General features: G+C 52.1%; 1 protein-coding gene across 2 annotated transcripts in view; it reads right to left on the reverse strand.

Moving 5' to 3' along the window:
• Positions 1 to 19276, reverse strand: part of dhx15 (DEAH (Asp-Glu-Ala-His) box helicase 15) — a 40410-nt gene continuing 21134 nt past the window's right edge. For both annotated transcript variants that reach the window (XM_064343476.1, XM_064343475.1), the window contains exons 7-14: positions 14603 to 14689; positions 14114 to 14263; positions 11940 to 12048; positions 6573 to 6764; positions 3611 to 3733; positions 2053 to 2243; positions 994 to 1163; positions 1 to 856 (exon numbers count right to left, since the gene is read on the reverse strand). In XM_064343476.1, coding sequence (XP_064199546.1) covers positions 739 to 856; positions 994 to 1163; positions 2053 to 2243; positions 3611 to 3733; positions 6573 to 6764; positions 11940 to 12048; positions 14114 to 14263; positions 14603 to 14689 — 1140 coding nt within the window. In that variant the 3' untranslated portion in view covers positions 1 to 738. The remainder of the gene's footprint in view (positions 857 to 993; positions 1164 to 2052; positions 2244 to 3610; positions 3734 to 6572; positions 6765 to 11939; positions 12049 to 14113; positions 14264 to 14602; positions 14690 to 19276) is intronic.

The following is a 19276-nucleotide window of genomic DNA, read 5'->3' on the forward strand; positions in this document are numbered from 1 at the left end:
TTTGTGCAACTTTTTCCCCATTTATTTCCATTCGATCCAAATTTCCAAACTTTCCCACATATACATAACTCCTCCAGAGCTACCGCAGCTGAACCAACAGCTAGCAAAAAAAACAATATGCATACATCTCAGATGTCCTTTGGATACATCAACATTCCACCCAACAGAGGGACGTCTAGGAGGCCCTTCCTCAGAAAAAGAGCTGGTGCTCCTTTTGTCTGCGAGTGCACGTCAGTGGCAGTGCACTGGCATGCACTACATGCATCCGAAGCTGCCCAAACTGATATTAGTCGTATTTAATAATTATTATGATTATTGAAGTTATCAAAAACTCCATCGGTGAATAACCAAAGACCGTCTACACAAGTACATTTTTTTTTTTTTTTTAACAGTTCACGATGTCTAAAAGGAATGTCAACATCCACATGGCTGATCATGCACGACATGGTCGATAGCTGTTTTCCTGTCGATAGCCTGAATCGGGCGGCCTAGTATCCTTCCTATACTTCCAAAGCAAAGCTAGGACGTAAAGGCCGACAATGACTATTTTTCAGAGCACGTTATCAGATGAACAGAAAAAAAGGGGCTAAAGAAAAAAATATATAAAAATAATCAAATCTGAACAGTAGAGAAAAAACATTTAAAATCCTCCAAACGATGGATGTTAGACACGTCGAGTACAACTTCACAGAGTTGTGATACTCTGAGCACTGACCACCAGAGCGGGTGCTGCTGTCATTAGTACTGAGAGTACTCCTTGGTCTGGAGCTTGGCCACGATGCGCTCCAGCTGCCTCTTGGCCTCGCACTGGGGGAAGTTGCCCATCTCGTAATACTGGGGAGCAACTTTGATCAGCCTAAGAGAGAGAGAGAGAGAGAGAGAGAGAAACTCATTCACGCGCGGGAAGAACTTTAGGAAAAACAGGAAAAGGAAATGCAGAGGACGGAGGCGATGAACGCAGGGCTTAGCCGTGGGGGGGGGGCACGGGCTTACCACTCTGGTTTGATGTCGGTGCACGTGCGGATGTAGTTCTTGGTGGTGAGGACGAACTCGTTGTAGAGGACCCACTCGGGCTTGTGGTCCAGGACTGTGGAGGGGTGGAGCTGGACAACCTGGTTGTCCTTCACTGTCAGGTAATGTCCCGTGCGCTCCAGGTGGGCCACCTGTTCAAACGCAAGCGCACACGCGCCCATTTGTACAGCAAGACCCCTCCAGCTCTCCTCATTAGTCCCGCGCTGTATCATTAATGCACTTCACATACACACTGCATGCAAATAGGCAGAGAACAGGGGTCTCGCGGTAAAGACATCTGAAATTAGCATTACTTTCTTTCAAGGTTTCAACCCGTCTTTAATGCTTGCATCATTTTGAAAATGTGAATGAACGCAGATGCGCAAACAGAGAAGGAAAACTCTCCCTAAGGGACTGATCTTAGTTCTAAAGTGTTGACGTGTGCAATGTTAGATAAATCAGAAACAGCCAGTTCGGTTTTTTTTCCCCCCGCAACACTTAAATATGCAGACGACGGCTGTTATGATTGCTGAAGCAATCAGTCTCAATAAAAACAATTCAAAACAAAGCATGCGGGGAAAATGACCCTCACTCAAACATAAGTGGCAAATTTGTCTTTCTGAAAAAGGTTAATGTTCTCAAATATTTAAATATTAATACAGTAATTCAACTTGTCAGGGCGCTCATTTCGTATCCCCCGGACATTGCACTCTCTCAAAATGTTATTTATTTTTGCGAACAAGGTGAAATTGGCTTGATTTCTTACTCGGCAGCCGAGCGCCGGTCGACGCCGAACCGCTCTTAAGGAGCGCCGCGCATGCCAAAATGTTCCAGCCGCGGGGTTTTTACTTAGCGGCGACGCCGCTAGCGCTTTAATTAGGAGACAAAATATACACACTCGTAAAAAAGCCAAAAAAACCGCCGCGAGGCTACGTTCGCGGCTCCGGTCTGCGCCCGCCTTCGAGGAGCTCTCGCGAAACCAGGAGGGAGGCGTTACAGGAAGTGACGCGGCGGCAGCTAGGCAAAGAGCGCGTGAGGAACCTGCATGAAGAAGCCCGTGACCAGGGCGCGGCGGATGTTGATGTAGTAGTCGCGGCTGGTGAACTCCGTGCTCCGGCGGGGCAGGTTGAACCTGTCCATGATCCGGGACAGCTGCTGGCGAACGTTGTCGGCCGACATCAGCGACCGGTAGTTGACGAAATTGTCGTAGCACCACTGAACCGACTCGTGGTCTGCCGGGAAGACACAGGAAAAAGTGGTCAGAACCCCATTTGTCTTACATTTAAGACAGGAAAAAAAAAAGAGTCAACTGCCAAACTATGAACCCCTAGGGTGATGCATTAACGGCCAATGAAAAAAAAGCTAAACACATCCACAAGCTCATTTTAAAACCAGTACCTGGCAGACCTAGAGAAACAAGCGCAGCAACAAGAGTATCATACTCAATAAACACCAACACCTCTACACATTCATTATTCATGTTAACATGGCAACAGTACTCCATGGACAGAGGGTATGAGTTAGTCGGCTGCCTTAAGCATATCTTCTAGAAATCTGTTTCTTCAGTTTCACAAAACGGTACCAAAAGCTATCCAAGCCCTTTGTCATTGCGTTCAGAACTTGTAGCAAAGCCTTGCCTCCTTCAAGATTTACGCTATTATAGTATATCTGTCACACAGAATGGTTTCAGATCTTTAGACAAAGCGAACCTGAGTAAACACAAAATACATTTTTTAAATGATAATTTCAGTTATTTATTAAAAAAGCCATCAAAAACCCTTACAACCCATATGGAGGAAACAACTTTTTCACGGCACTGTACACTGTCCATCAAATATTCTTTCAGAAAAGCTGATGACTTCACACTGGCGCAAGGGGATGAAGAGTTTTGGCATTTTTAAAATTTTAACAGACTAAAATTTTCAGTGGATATCTGGCTACTTATAAGGCAGAACAAGCCAGTAATTTGATGAGATACGCACAGCAGTGTGCAAATAAAATCTCTTATTTACTGCTGAAATCAACAGGGGACATAGAAATTAGCCAGGATCTCTACCACACTGCAATTTGTTTCAGTTTCTCTGGGTACCTTTCATTACATTTCATCGTGAAATGACTAATATTTCTACAGCATGCTCAGTGATTATTCTCTTTAATTGCATATACTGTATTTTTCCTTTTAACAGTATCTTATATTAAGAAAAGCAGTCAGCATGTTTTTTCACATTCATAATAAGACATGCTTGAGTTCCCTGTAGACCCTTTTTAGCAGCAGGCGACTGCTGTTATTGGTGCTTTCAAATTCCTGACATGCACATGAATTTGGCTTAATTTAGCATGTCAGGCTAGAGCTAGTTTGATCACCTTAAACAAGCGTGCTGAAAGGAGGTTAGCCAGCTAATGTGAGCTGAGCCAGCCAAAAGCAGACAACTTGAACTAATCCTGACTTATTTAAGCCAACCTTGGGCAAATAGATAACACTGGCATTAGAATAACTGAAAAGAACATCTCATTTAGATAAGCACAGGGGGCATATGAAAAGGGAATACCCTCTCTAAACTGTACGTGGACATTCGGACTGACGGACAGACATACGTACTCTGTTTGAACGCGTGGTAGACGTTGAGCAGGGTCAGGTGATCTCCGTCTATGTGTGCGAACCTCATCTTGGACTCGTCAGCCGCCTTCTTGGCCTCCGTCGGGCGAACAAAGCACTGTGGGACTAAACAAGGTTGGTATGGGCCCCAACACAGACGCCCATAGGGATAAGTCAAGCATTCACAGACAGAGGAACAAGGCCTAGAGTTACAGCACTTGAGAGCACAGGGCGGGGCAGAGCCCGACAGGGCGGCAGAGAGGCAGCAGATTGGAAAGGGGGGCAGTGACGGGTGGGCAGAGTGGGCAAGGGCAGGGGGTGGGGCAGAGGAAGTGGGAAGGCACAGAGTGGGGACAGGGACAGCGGGGTGGACAGGGGGCAGAGTGGGACAGGGAAGAGTGGGGCAGAGGGGGGTAGAGTGGGAGAGGACAGGGTGGGCAGGTGACGGGTGGGGCAGGTGGAAGAGTGGTGAGAGTGGGGCGAGAGTGAAGGGGGCAGAGTGGGACGATCAGGGTGGGGCAGAGTGGACGCGCAGGTGGTGGGGGCAGAGTGGGACAGGGGAGAGTGGGTGAGAGTGGGACAGGGCGGGGCAGAGTGAGACAGGGTGGGGCAGAGTGGGACAGAGTGGGTGAGAGTGGGACAGGGTGGGGCAGAGTGGAGGACGGGTGGGCAGAGTGGGGCAGAGTGGGTGAGAGGTGGGAGAGGGGAGAGGAGACAGGAGAGGGACGGGGGGGCAGAGTGAGACAGGGCGGGGCAGAGTGGAACGGGGGGGCAGAGTGAGACAGGGCGGGGCAGAGTGGAACGGGGGGGCAGAGTGGGACAGGAAACGGCAGAGCAGGGCGGGACAGGGCAGTACACGGTGGGGCAGGGCTTTCTCGAGAGCTCGCCAAATGCATGATGAACTGCCTACTGACTGCTGGGGGTTGACAACCTCGTCTGGAAGCAAAGAGTTTAAACGAACTGCTGCACAGAAAATTGCACAAAAGAACTGTCGTTTTTTTAATCCATATTCATTTTTTATAAAGTGGAGATGGTTGGAATTCTGAAAGACCTGACAGACATACAGTGCCCCCCAATTTGTCGCACAGCCTTCTAAGTTTATGGATCGTTATTAACCAGTCTTAAACCAATGGAGCAACCACGTGACAGACAATAAGCAGAGAAACAATACACATTTTGGTCTGTGGAAATGTTAGGACGGGGGCAACTGCATCGGCCCACTGAATTTGAAATATTAACTTTTTAATGAACACATAAATGCGAACATTTGGTGGATAAAAATGCTGCACTTATCTCACATTATTTATTTTCACTTGCGGGTTTGTGATCTTCTGAAATTATAGCAATTGGAAGTAGATCAAAGCACCTCATATGCAATTCCAGAGAAAATGAATTTTTGAACAAACATTAATCGGCAACTTAGAAAACTAACAAGAAATACTAAAAAGAAAAACATAATAATTGAACAGATTCCCCCTGCTATATTTGTGCAATAACTGCTCAACTTTGGGGGGGGGGGGGGCACCTAACAGAGGCCTAGGGAAAATGAGCTAAAATGTGTTAAGTTTAGGGTTTAAACTTTCATAAAACAGCAGAATTAAAAGTTCATTGCTGGCTAGATTAGTGCCACTACTCCATATAGCTAGCCCACTAGGTTAACATAATTAGTGGGCTAGCTACATGGTTTCATAGTAACATTGGTACTGTGTTTATAGTAACTGCCCTGCTCTTGTCTTTGAAACGTCAATGGGAAACCTCCTCTAATGTCAGATATTTAACAAACAGTACAGTCTGGTTTTACAGTTGTGTATTGCACATTAGAAAAGCAATGTAAAAGTACTGTTAGGATATTTGTTAAAGAAAATGTGAAGGATTATGTCGATGCATCTTTATTCTCATACCGAACCTACAACAACAAAAAAGCTTGGGAAATGCTTTACTGTAAAGGACTGAATTACAACATTATGATTCTTATTGATATAAACTGATAAATTAAATGCAGGCCAGTGCAAAACGGGTATAAAAAGTGGTAAAACGGGCATAAGTCTCCGGGCACGGCGGAGCACCAGACCGGTTGTAATCTCCGAGGTAGCGGAAACAGGAGCAGGAGGAGAAACATCTGGCCCGGCCTTGCCCTGCCGCTCCGGGCCCGAGCGTCCTCATAAGGGCAGGCCCAACCGAAGCGCCGCGCGCGAACACCTCACCCCGCCCCGCTCCGCTCTCAGAGCGCTCCAATTAAATAACCGCCACTTCGTTTCCTCAAAAAAAGCCTACCCCTGCTTTTCCTTGACTTTTTTTTCTTCTTCTCCTCTTCCCGTCAGAGCACGCTCCTATTCCATCATGGGCTTAACAGGCGAGCTCGGTGTTTATTGAACACAACACCCAGCCGGCGCGGTGATATGATGGCTGTGCGCGCGCTGCTGACTTGGTAATGAACTCAGCAGAAAGCCGCTCTCCAGCGCACCCATTATTAATGCGCCCGGCGCTCAAACAGCTAGTTAAATTCCTTTTTTCCCCTTCAAAGGCATCTGTTTTCATCTCAATAAGCAGCATTCTGCTTTGGCAGCCTAAAGTGCAATTACAGCGGCAGCACATTCTAGCTGTGCAGACTATAAACTCATTAATTTAGTGTAGACATGCATTTTTTCCCCCCTGACAAATATTAACTGACACCGCCGAGCTCTCTCCCTCCGCACGTCACTGTCTTAAGGAAGTCCTGGGGGGCTGGCGAGGACCTTTCCGCACCCCCTGCGAGCGGGGGACCCGCGCCGAATTAAAGAGGCAGCCCAAACGAAGAGGCTAATTCCAGCCGAGGAAAATAAAGCGGAGGTTCCGGAAAAGACCCCGAGATGTGCTTTTTTGTTTTTTTTGTTCTTCCCCGGTAGGTTTGTGTGGAGCTTTTCGGCGAGCGAGTAAGGGGGCGGGGCCGGGGGCGGGGCCGCTGGGCGACCTCCCTGGACGTTACCTGAGAGCATGGCGGTGATGGACAGGATCTCGTTGGAGCAGTTGAACTCGCAGCTGGCGATCACCATCTTGGCGAGCTGCGGGTCCAGGGGGAACTCGGCCATCATGGAGCCCAGCTCCGTCAGGTCGCCGTCGTCGTTCAGGGCCGCCAGGTAGTTGAGCAGCTCCAGGGCCCGCATCAGCGTCTCCGGAGCTGTGGAGCAGAGGGGGGGCCCCCGGGGAGGGGGTTTGAGCTCAACGGTTTGAGCCACGGGGACAACGCTCCTGACCCCCGGGCCAGCTCGTTTTTTTTCCATTCGCCGCTTCAGTGCTTCAAAACAAACGCCGCCGCCGCCTGATGCAATTACAGGGGGAACCCTTTACTTAATGAGTGAGAGCAGCTCTACACCGCTCCGCTCAAAGGAACGTCCCACAGAAACACTCATTGACCTCGGGCTCTGCGAAAAACTGAAGCCCAATCATCAGTCGCATGTTAAGTGAAAATTACAGGCCTGGCGTTCGGCTGGGAGGCGCGGCCACGTCAGGCTCGGACCCGGGCCGATGACAGGTTCCATTCCCCCCACCCTGGAAAACTCTGGAGCGTTTTATTAAAAGGAAGAGATATCGATTTAGGGTTCAGGCGCTGTGAAAAGCCAGCGCCATTACTTACAGACGCCGTGGCTCCAGTCAAACGTACGGGCGGGCCTGGTTAAAATCCAGCTTCGCCGTGACATTATGAAACCATGTAAAATGTAATCCATACACAGCGCGCCACATCTGAGAAAAAAAGCTATTAACCAGCATCGCGTGCAATTGAGAGGAAGGGCTGATTCGCATTATCCTAGCATGAGGCTAAATTGAACAAAGGAAAATCAGGTAGGCCAAATGCTAATGAGAACAGTGCGGATCTCCACAGAGATTAATGATAGGGGCTACTAATCGCAGAGATGGCGTCAGACCTTCAGGATTACATTTAAATAGTAAATATGTTGTTCAAGGAAAAATGGATTTCCATGTATTTCCGTGCCTATGTTCATATCACAGCAAACGCAGACAAACAAAAGCCTCCGTGGGTATTTCAGGGAACACACTGTCACACCATGCCAACCTGTCCAAGCACAGCACCAAGTCAGATACAGCGCACGTCAACATATCCAACATGTACAATATCCGTCTTTGTACATCCTGTAAGGAATGACATTTTCCTTCCTGAAAGCAGCGGGATGTCGAATGCGGTGCATCGTTTTGGTTTGGGGGAGAAGCAGAGGAACACTCCCATCCTTCTCTGTACGATGCATTCAAATGAAAGAATAACAGATGCAGGCCTTGCATTGTTTCCATTTAAGCAATGTAACAAAATTAGACAACAAAAATTAAAGAAAGGAGTGAGAAATGGAGCCAAGAGCTTAAACGGTGCTGGGAGTCTGGGAGGGACACGGCCGCCTGGCTGAAAGCCCCTTTCAGAGCGTGTGTGTGAGACTTCCACTCTGCATGGTATCAATCCTAAACAAACCTGAACCGTCCGTTTCTGTCAAGATTAAAGGTTACTCAGTTGCTTAATTCATCCCTGTCTGGTTAACTAAAAAGCCTGCAGCAATTTAGAAAAAGGTATTGACATTGCATGTACTGAAACTCAGAAGTGCCCCCTCTCTTGTTGTTCTTAGCCAGGTGCCAGTATAACGTTCCAAACTTAAACACACGTGCCAAGCGGTCATGAAAGGCAACGTGCTGCACTGCCCAGTGCCTGTAAGAATGAATGCCTTTGAGCAGGTCTTCCTTAATGGTGAGTAACTCCCCGAAGACCGGCCTTCTGTTCATGGGGCAGCGACCTGGCGAGTGCATGCACCACGATGAGGGCAGGTCAGCGGGAAAATGAGCCCGCTTTCCAAATGACCGGCCTGGCCGCTGATGAAGGCCCCTGTTCAATTTAGCGAAGCAAAAAACGCAATCAAGGCTAAAAGCCGGTCCCCCGTTCAGCGCTGGCTAAACCCACCCCCACCACCCCCCACCCCCGGAGTCCCCGTCCCGATCGCCCCAGCCCCCCCCGTGCACCCCTGACCACCGACACCGAGACATTTCACCGATGAGGGCATTGGCGCGGTGACATCACCGCCTCCCGGCGCACTGGCGGACTGAATCCCTTTAATGGAACCTGGCCTGATTAAGAAGAAGGAAAACAATGGGCGCTAAGAGAGATTCCGATCGGGCCGGGGAAGCGTTCCATCTTTCCTTTTTGAGGGGCTGACATTTAATTCATTCGGCCGCGTGTGGCCTCATCCGTCAGCGCGCGGGGGGGAGGGGGATTGAAAAGGCACGCCGCGCCGCGCGGAGGTGCGCTAGGCCCGAGATCCGGAGCTCCGCCTCCACACATCGCTCTTCCCCGGCGGCAAACACGCCAAACCTCGCAGAAAAGCCCCAGAATGCACCCTGAGAGAGAGAGAGAGAGAGAGAGCAGCAGCGGCTCACAGCAGAGCGCTTCTGACAGCCACCGTCCCGCCTCGCACGCCAGCTCTCAGAAACAGTTTCCGTGACGCTGCTGTTCACACGCCATTTAAATCTGACCGAGCGTAAGAACGGACTCTGAAGCGCTGCGGTGTAGTCTAGCTCAGCACGAGGCAGGGCTGGACGAGCGGACACGCGGCGGGCTCGAGCCGAACGGCTTCTGGGCGCGGCCCGGCCGGTTAGCAGACAGAGCGGCGGGACTGACAGCCTCAGAGCTGCTGCTCGCTGAGGAAGGCTGACGGGGCACAGCGGAGTCCAGCCGCTCTCGACAGAGAGGCCAGGAGCGGCCGCTCACTTTCGTTACTGCACCTGCCCACAAGCACGCACGCAGGCATACACATACACACACACACACGCTCGCACTCTCACACTCGCACAGACAGACACGGCTGCCCCGCGCCAGCATTCAGCAGGAGAGACTTTTCAACAGCACAATAGCGGGGCCAGACAGAGTTCTGCTCAAACAGGAGAAGGAAAAAAAAAAAAGAGAGAAAATCACCCCGGTCCCTAAGCTCAGGTCTGACAGGCTCAATATGTATTCAAACGCAGGCCCGCCTCGCCTCGTCCAACGGGGAGAAGAGCACGGCAGCACTCCTGCAGACAGGGCCTCTCCCCACACAAAGCAGCCCTGACACCGTGATGTCATCGCATTCATTCAGTCTCATATCTTACATCAGGGCTCTTCAGCTGCTTCTTTCAGGGCGCTCGGCTCGTTTTAACATGGCGCTAATGGGCCAAAAAAATTCCACATACTGCTCATAAAAGTACGAATAAGACGTATCGTGTCAAAACGAAGTAGGCGCCTTCTTAAAATATGCATAACTATGAGTATTTATTCCTCCACTAACAGGAGGAAGTGCCGTGCAGGCACTTTACAGCTGCAGACCGGGAGAGTGGGAGTTTCTGACGCACGGTCCGAGCAGCAGTTCTTTTTCTTCTTCTGAACAAGCAAAGGGCCGAGAGGGAATCTAAGGCAGTCTGCATTTGGCACCTCAGGCCCCCAGCTGAACAGCCCAGCCTTACATTTTCAACAGACTGAACAGAGAAACACACGAAAGCATGAATCTGTTCAGGAGGGCACTGCTCGGGACGGAGGGAGAAGCCTGGCAGGCTGCTGTGAGGTCAGCACATGGCAGCGCAGGGGCGTCGGCGCCACCGTTCGGACCGACGCCGGCGCCCGCGGCGGGCCGCCGATTGGGCGTCAGCGTGCGTCAGCGCCGGGCCCCTCGCCGCGCGGGACGGGAAGCGGAGCCGGGAGGGGAGCGCAGCGGCACCCCGAAGCTGCCAGCTCGACGGGGAAAACAGCGCGGTGAGCCATCTGTGAAAAAACCCGCGTCACCGATGCTCACTTACCCCTAATCCCGTCTCGCTCTCCGCCACTTCAGCCTGCGCGAAACACGCCGCCGACCGTCAGCAAACGCACGGCGGCAACACTGCCCCGAGACGCCAGGAGCTGGAATACTCGCCTGCGACTCGGTACGGCGTGAAGCGGCCAACGCCGCTTATCTGCCACGCCGCACGCCGTCCCCAAAATAACTTGGGCAAACTCCGTTCCGGGGCTAGTTCAAGGCACCGTTTAGCCTACTAAACACGGCCTGAATTAGGTCATCAATTCAAAGACGCTACGCAAATGAGAAAACGTGTCCTTTTCCGACAGCGAAGGCAGAGTCTCTGCGAACCGCGCGCGGGAGTTGCTGTCTCCGGTTAGCAAGCCGGTGTTTGGAAAGGCAGCTCCACCAACCGCATGCATCATTATTAAAATCTCATATTCCGTCTTCCAGGAGGAATAAGAGCTTATAACTCAGGGGGGAGATATCAGAGAGAGCAAGGCCCGGACGGGGAGGAACGTCTCTTCCTTAACCGTTCACTTAATGATTCCCTATTAATCTGCCCGTAATTAAAAACAAATCAAAGTTTGAAACTTTATGACAATAGAATTTGATTAAAATTTTAATAAAATGCATCAATTTTTTTTAAATCTCTCAACTTGTCATTTGGGACCGCAAATTATACTGAAAGGAGCTGTTTCCGAATAGGGGGAAACAGTAAAAGTAACAGGATTTATAATAATTTTCCTTAAAGGAGAAGAAGGAGAATATGTGGAGTGGTGGTGAAGGGGTAGAGCCCTACAGCCCAGCACAGGGTCACCACGATGAGTCCAGACGCTTAAAACACAACCGGCCTGCTCGGCCAGCTCCCGCTCGCTCAAAATGCCGCTCCGTTCTGTATGAGAGAAACGGCGGCTCTGATTGGCTAAGCCGGGATGAAGGCCGTATTAAGCAGGGCGATTCCCCCGCTAAAGTTTTGCGCCGCGGCCCTGTCCTCGAGGCTATGCGAGGGAGGGGGGCGCCAGATCAGACCAGACAGGCGGGGGCGTTCTGGCAGCCCTCCAGCCAGGAGCCGACCAATGAGGAGCGGCTGGGGCTTTAACTGACTGCGGAAGACCCTCCTAAAAAAAAACACAACCCCCTCTCCTCTTCCCCTGGAGTCCCTGGTGCATTTACACACCCCGCTGAAACACCCAATATCAGAGCCTCGCAGAAAAGCATTATGCTGCAATGTACTCAAAACCACTCTATTACCAAAATCTGAAAATATTGCAACACTTTACAATACAAGTTATTGTCCCTTACATTATAGTGCAATGTCATTTTTAAATGCATTTCTGTGAACTATATTTATTATTGCATTCTTCAGAAAGTGCTGGTTTACAGTATATTAAAGCATATTCTCCTTTCATAAAGGCAGTCAGGAAGGGGTGCTTGAAGAACCCTAGGACTGGACTGACTGGAAAGACCTCAGAATCGGAAAATAAATAACAGAAAGGCTAAGACACCGTACGTATGGTTAATGAACAAGGTTTCTTTAGTTGGGAGCAGATTCTTACCTGGGGGGTCCATGAAGTCGAAGTGCACCAGGTCATCGATGCCCAGCTTCTTCAGCTGCAGGACCACCGATCCCAAGTTAGACCTGAGGATCTCCGGGTACGTGTTGTCCTGTCAGAGAAAGAGAAAACTGAAATTAATTAGCCGGGGGTGGATTCTCTTTTCACACTTCCTCGTATGTCAAAGGGGGCGCAGGCCCGCTGACTGGGGCCGGTGAAAGGCTCTTTGACTCCTGTTAAAATGCGCCCTCTCGCTCGCCGTGACGTGAAAGGATGACCCGGTTAGAGCGACGCCGCCTTTCCCGTGTACATTCGTCAGGACGCGTCTCGTTCCTCCTGTGGCGCTTATTAAAAGAGCGGGGGGGGGACGGGGGGGGTCACAACGGCGGGGCTCCCGGACATGGCGGGAGGAAAGCGCGCAAGAATTACATCCGTCTGTACGAACACGGGGGCGGGTTAAAACCAGCCTTCCCATGATGCCTGTGTGACTCAAAAGCGTGACTTTGCACGCAAGCAAGCAACCGTCACACCAAATTGTCAATTCGCAGCTGAGCTGTATGTAGACGCCATAATGGAGGACTGCGTTTCCCGCGCTGCTGGCGAACCACCAGAGGAGGCGCTGGTGCGCAAGGAACACTGTCAATTGAAGACCCTCCCCCCATAGCACTGCTATGGTGAGAGTGATGCTCACGGTCGGGAGTAAGACCACTCATAGCACTGCTATGGTGAGGATGATGCTCACGGTCGGGAGTAAGACCACTCATAGCACTGCTATGGTGAGAGTGATGCTCACGGTCGGGAGTAAGACCGTTCATAGCACTGCTATGGTGAGAGTGATGCTCACGGTCGGGAGTAAGACCATTCATAGCACTGCTATGGTGAGAGTGATGCTCACGGTCGGGAGTAAGACCACTCATAGCACTGCTATGGTGAGGATGATGCTCACGGTCGGGAGTAAGACCATTCATAGCACTGCTATGGTGAGAGTGATGCTCACGGTCGGGAGTAAGACCACTCATAGCACTGCTATGGTGAGGATGATGCTCACGGTCGGGAGTAAGACCATTCATAGCACTGCTATGGTGAGAGTGATGCTCACGGTCGGCAGCGACACGGTCGAGATTTGATTGCGGTCTATGGGGCGTTTCACTGCACCATGAGCTATTGCAGGATAAACAAGTCTGCAGTACCAGGGAGTGGTGCAAAATCATCCATCCTTTCTCTCTCTTGTTCTCTCATGCTCTCTCTCTCTCCCTCATATTCCTTTTCCCTCAGTGGCTGAGCTGTTCTTATGTCAAGAACTTCAACTGCCTGTGAAAACAAAGCAAACAAAAAGAAAAAAAAAACTGCTTCTGTTTCCCGGCCAGCCGAAAACTCTGACATTTCATGAAACACGGATTCCCAGTAAGGCTGTTGGTGAAGGAACAGCAGTGCACACGGACCCTATAGCACATCACAGCGCATGATAAAACCACGGCGCAATGCCCACGAGGGCCCATAGGGTAGCACGTCTCCCCCTGGCCCTACAGAGCCACTGCAGCCGCTCTGTCATTCATGCCCGGCAGAGTGCCCGGCTGCTGCCATAGGCCGGGGGAGGTCACGTGACACAAGTCCCCAATATCGGGAGCAAACAACCCCAGGGCCGTGGCTCTGAGCACGCTCACGTCACAGACAGCTGCATCTCCGCCTCACAGACGCGCGTCCTTACTTACTCACAGACATGCCCCAGCTAGCCTAGCTTTGAGCGTCCGGCCGAGCCACAGGCTAACGGCGCTTTGGGTCTCCGTTCAGCGCCGCGCGCGCTTCGAGCCTTTCCTTACCCGTGTGAATACATCTCCTTAAGATCGCCGAACGAACCCGGCGCGACCTCGGACACCCGGCGCATTTAAACACGGAGCGCGCTCAGTAACAGATCTCAAAGGCTGCACTTCACTTGGTATTTATATTGTGAGCTTGAATGGGAGTGGAATGCTTGATGCCTTTTTTTTGTCCCGCGATTGTTGAGAGAAAGTCTCTGTTGTGCTCCCTGGGTGAGGTCAAGGGAAGCCTCCGCAGAAGCAGGCGGTCTGATGTAAGGCATCGCAGTCGAGCACAGAAACCTCACAGACCCCGCCAACACGGAAAGGGCAGGGGGCCGCTCCCCCCCCCCCCCCCAAACAGAAAGACGGGCGACTCACCTGCATCTCGGTCTTGTAGGCCTTCTCTGTGTAGAGGCGGAAACACTTCCCTGGGCGTGTCCTCCCGGCGCGCCCCGCCCTCTGCTGGGCGGAGGCTTTGCTGATGGCCGTCACCAGCAGGGACTCCACCCTGATGCGGGGATTGTACACCTGAAGGGAGGGGGAGAGGGACCGCAGCACAGACCGGTGAGAGCAGCCAACAACGCCACGGCCGGCTTCTCTGAGCCGTTCCGCCATTTTGACTCCGGGAGAAGAGAGAATCCCATCTTAAATGGTTTTCTTGTTCTCCCTCCCGCTCTTTTTTTTTTTCGCCGGGCTTCCAAATGTCAGAAGAATAAATAAATAGCATTTCCATCTCCCGCGCTGTCAGACGCATGTGAGCGTTTATCTGAGGATTTTGTGGGCAACAGAAGCAGGTGATGGGAGGAGATTATGCAGGGGTTTGGGGGGGGGGGGTGGGAGGTGGGGAAGGGGGGGGCAGAGTCTAACCTTTTGCTTGGCAAATCCGGGATCAATTACAAACACCACGCCGTCGATTGTCAGGGATGTCTCGGCGATGTTTGTCGACACCACAACCTGCGGAAATGAGCGGGGCAGCGTTTATTCCCCTTCACGTTAGGGTGGGGGCTGCAGACATGATACTTTCAGAAGGAAAACCAGCCAACACCACTTCACAAATCCCTTCATTCAGCCATTCACTGATTCATTCATTCACTCATTGATTCATACATTTACTCATTCACAATAGACATTTACTTAATCAAACACTTAGTCAAACATTTATTCATTCATTCATAAACCTCAAGCACCAGCACCACAGACACAAAGACCAGCACAATTATGCATTCATCTGGCTGAAAACAGCAGAAACAAAGGACAAAGGAAGCAGGGGAGGATTCCAGTCTGCTGAGCACGGAGCTCGGCGGAAGGGTGTCGATACTGGAACAGCGTCAGCGCAGGAGGAATGGACAAAACATTAGGGATGATGTTTAAATGATGACCCCCACCCCCCCACCACCCCAGAATAACCGTGCCCACCGGGGGGTCGTGCGGAGCGCGACGCGAGGGCTCGATTACAGCTCTATGGGCTGCCCTATTCAACACGAGAGCTTTTCAGCAGAGGGAGAGAGCCCTAGAGGAAAGAGGAGGGGAACAAGAAGAAAAAAAGAGCGCGTTCCACTTCCCCCAAAAAGTACTTTTCGGAGGGCGAGAGCAACGTATCGCGAGCGAACTGAATCCGGCGGACACGTCTGCGGAGCGTCCCGGTGCAGGCGGCATAGCGGACCCCGGGCGGAGGAGCGGGATCGCGCCTGGCAGACCGCCGGCGAGCCCAAACGGGCCGCTTTCAGCGGGGCGCCGCGTCCAAACGCATCAGCGCTTCCTCGCCCCGGAGCAGACGCAGTGTCGCCCGCGCGCGGAAAAACCTCTCCGTTTCTGAAGGAACGCCTTCTGTCTGAGCGAGAGCGCCATCAAAATTATTTCCCAGCTCCAAGTTTTTCCCCCCCCCCAATCGGGGCACGTTACGCTGATGGAGAGAGCCGATTCCAAATCCGCTTTGCGCCGCTGTCCGCCATTCGTACTTCGTCAAAAACCGTCGCTGTTAATTTCCCGTGAAAATAAAAGCCGCGGTAAATCACGCGCTAAAACGCTCCGGAAAACAAAACGGGAACAAAACGGGTCGCACGCGAGGATCCCGCCCGAACGCGCCGATGAGTCATGTGCCCGGAGGTGAGAGCCTGGCGCGGACGCGTAAGTGCACCCGCTAAACTCGCCAAATTGACAAGGCCCAAATGGACTGCTGGAAGAGAGCTAAAAAGCCTCTTTGAAAGAGGAGACAAGTTTCATTAAAATGAATTAGCTCTGTGGTTAACTGCAATTATCCAAACGTGACGGCAAATTCATGTGGTAGTGGAACGGGGATTGCTGCTTTAGAGAGAGATCAGAACAAAAACATTTCTAAAAATACAACAACAAAGAAAACCCCTTCATTTTCAGATACGATGTTCTTTATATAACGGCACTGTTCCTCAGATTGCAACCAAGGCCACGCGGAGTATCACGCAGCTCGGAAACGCTTAAATCTCCTCACTGTCAGACGCGCTGCGGCTGATCAAAGCACTGCGGCCGCCCGCAACATTTACTCAAGCTCAAATATTAACGGGACCCCGAATAATCTTAAATAAACTAATAAATAATGGATTCCCGCCAGGACTCTAAGCGACGGGAGGAGAACCAGGGAATCGGAACGCCTGGGAATCCCGGATCCTCGGCCGCGGCTGTTATCCCCTCACAGCGAGCCCGTCAGCGGGCCCTGACAGCCGGACGGAGGCGCGGGGATGGAATGAGTAGCATCTGCGGGCGGGTCTCTCCGTCAGCTTTAAACAAACAGAGGGAAACCGGGCGCGGCCTTCGCCACACGCCAGCCGGACCCCGGCGGCAGACCGGGAGGGGGGGGGAGGGCGACCCCGCGAAAAGCGGAGCCAGAACCTGCAGCTGGGCCAGACTTCAGGAATTCAGGTCTTTTTTTCCCCCCTTCTTTCCCTCACCACGGCTGTTGGCATAACGAGTTAGCGCTCTCCCCTCCGAGGTCAGGAAGACCAGGCCGCGCCTCGGAATCTCTCCCCGAAACAGGAGGTGGGCCCGGCCGCGCTTTCAACCCCACACTTCAACCGCTTGACCACGCCGCGACCGTGACAGGCTCGAGCGCTCCGGAGCACAATCCAACATCCGTAAAAAACAAGAAAACCACCTCAACTGTAAGAAAAATGACCAAATAATAATAGAGTGGGTTGGCCTCGGCAGGCTGGACCTTTGCCTCTGTGTATTTTTTCCAATTAAACGCCAATTGACCCGCGTTAATTATTGATTTCTTTTGTAGATTTCACAGCGTGGGGCCCGGAGCGAGGGCCCGGGCTGAACGCTCCCTCACGACGCTGACCCGTGTGATCCCCGGGTTCCGCTTGGAAAAGCTCATCAGCGGCTAATGACACGCGGGCGTCCGGGGCGGCAGCGTCCGGCCGACCCCGTCAGTTCGTACGCATCAACCGCCGGCCGCGGCGACGTACGCGCAAACAGAGGGCGGGGCCGCGAGCCGCCCCGCCGCCCACCTGACGCAGCCACAGGGTCGGGGGGGACCGCCCGGAAAGAGCACGGCTCGGGACGAAGGTACAACACACAAAGACACCTCATTAAATATGTACGCAGTGCTCTGCTCCGGTGACGCAGGGGCCCACGCCTTCTAAATGTTTTACTCACACCCACTGACCGGGGGGGGGGTGTTTCACAGAGCCATTCGAGTTCAGCACAGCGCTCAAAAGCATGACAGCGGCGGTCCATCTGGGGGGGTTGGAATGTGAAACCTTTGGTTTTAAATCCCTACTTCCCCAGTGGAACCCTTAAAATGTATTATAAAAGCTTTCCTTATCAGCGAAATCAAGTTTCTTTTGGTTGGAGGACTGAATTTGTTGGGTACCGGCTCTGGCGGGCGAGCTCACGGTTTTGCCCCGCGGCCGTTAACGAGCGCCGCAGGGCAGGAGCGCCGCGCTCACCGGCCCCCGCGCCCCGTCTCTGGAGCCGCAGCTGCCCCGGGCCGCCGGAAGCCCCGAGCCAGACCGCCGCTTAAATCCCATCTTTTACCGCCGCGCGTTTCCCTAGCGACTAGAATGCAGTGCTGTTCGGTTATTAGCGCTGTGGACCGTATTAGGGCTTCTCCCATCCTTAACCTACCGTGATGCATCCCGCTTGAAATTAACAGTCCGTCCGGTAAAGGAGACTGCAGCCAGCCAATAAAAACTCTCCGTGGTGAGCCGGGGGCGGGAGCTGAGGCCCGAGCTGCCGCGGCAACACCGGACGGGCGCTTTGAGCCAAACCGGCGAGCGGATAACTGACAGAGATTTGGGCTCTTCGATCTACGCACCCCTCAAACTAATAAGAGAGATGGCATCGGTGACATTTACTACTCAACCAGTCGGCTCCCTTCCCCAAGTTGGGTTCGCGCGGACCACTCTAATTTAATATGGGCCCGTGAAACTGTCAGCGCACATATCAAAGGGATCGGGGGCTGTCATAGCGCTTATGAATTGGAGACACTTTCAAGACAGATCGCAAAACAAAGCAGAGCATCGGCTGACACTTATTAATGTCTGCAGCCATCAACGCGAGCCGGCGTGCACGAGCACCGGAGCGTCGTAAATCTCACAAACGGCTCCCCCTTCCCTTCCCCGTCCAAATTAAACCCCTGCAAATTGCTTGGCGAAGCATGCGAGAAATTAACAGCGCTTAGCCGCATTTAGTGACCCGAGGGTGCCGGGAAACTGCGCCTTTTTCCCGGAGCCAATGATCCACCCGCGAACGATCTGGAACCAAGGTGACCAAGTACGCGGCCGAGGACGAAGAGGGTGATCTCTCGCTCGGAAACGGCGCGGCCGCCCGCGCGACTTTACTGCGCCGCGCGGGCGAGCTAGGCTCCCGCCAATTTAATCAAGGGAGCGGAGAGCCTCGCAGATCGGGGCGCGCACAGATCGCCGGCATCGGTCTTCATATTAGCACGATGACATGCAGTAAATAAGCAGCGCCGGCTCCACCTCCAATACTCATTATTACATTACATAACTACGAGAGACTAGCACGTTAGCCGTGGCGCTAACGGGCATTGGAATATCGGGCGGTGGGAGGACACAACGGCAACAGCGCCTTGCTGACATTTCATAATCACGTGAGAGCGGATAGCCTCCCATCGATTACATTGATTCTAAGCACATATGGAGCCCGGGAGTGCTTAAAAGGCACGGGGGCTGGCTCCTGCTAGTCTGTGGCCATATTGTGGAGCAGACTTTTCATCGGTGATATCATTACATCATTATCGCTGCATGTTACTTCCAGGTCATTACCAAGCAGAGTCTGGGACTCTAACTAACAAGGCCGTTCTTCACCAACGCGGTGGGGAAACTGCAGCGTTGACAGATAAAGCCACCTCTCCCGATCAGTAAAGATACGGAGAGCTCCTTAACGCTCTGGGCCTGGACACGTACGCTAGGCGCTAAAATGTTTGCCATGGACGTACGGGTCTGACATTTCAAGGAATACCCAGAAGACAAGAAAGATCCAGAAAAAGGGGGAAAGAAATCCTTGTACTAATAGAGCCCATTTGTCAAAAATGCTCAA

This window comes from Anguilla rostrata, chromosome 7 (assembly GCF_018555375.3).
Source record: "Anguilla rostrata isolate EN2019 chromosome 7, ASM1855537v3, whole genome shotgun sequence".
Lineage (NCBI taxonomy): Eukaryota > Metazoa > Chordata > Actinopteri > Anguilliformes > Anguillidae > Anguilla > Anguilla rostrata.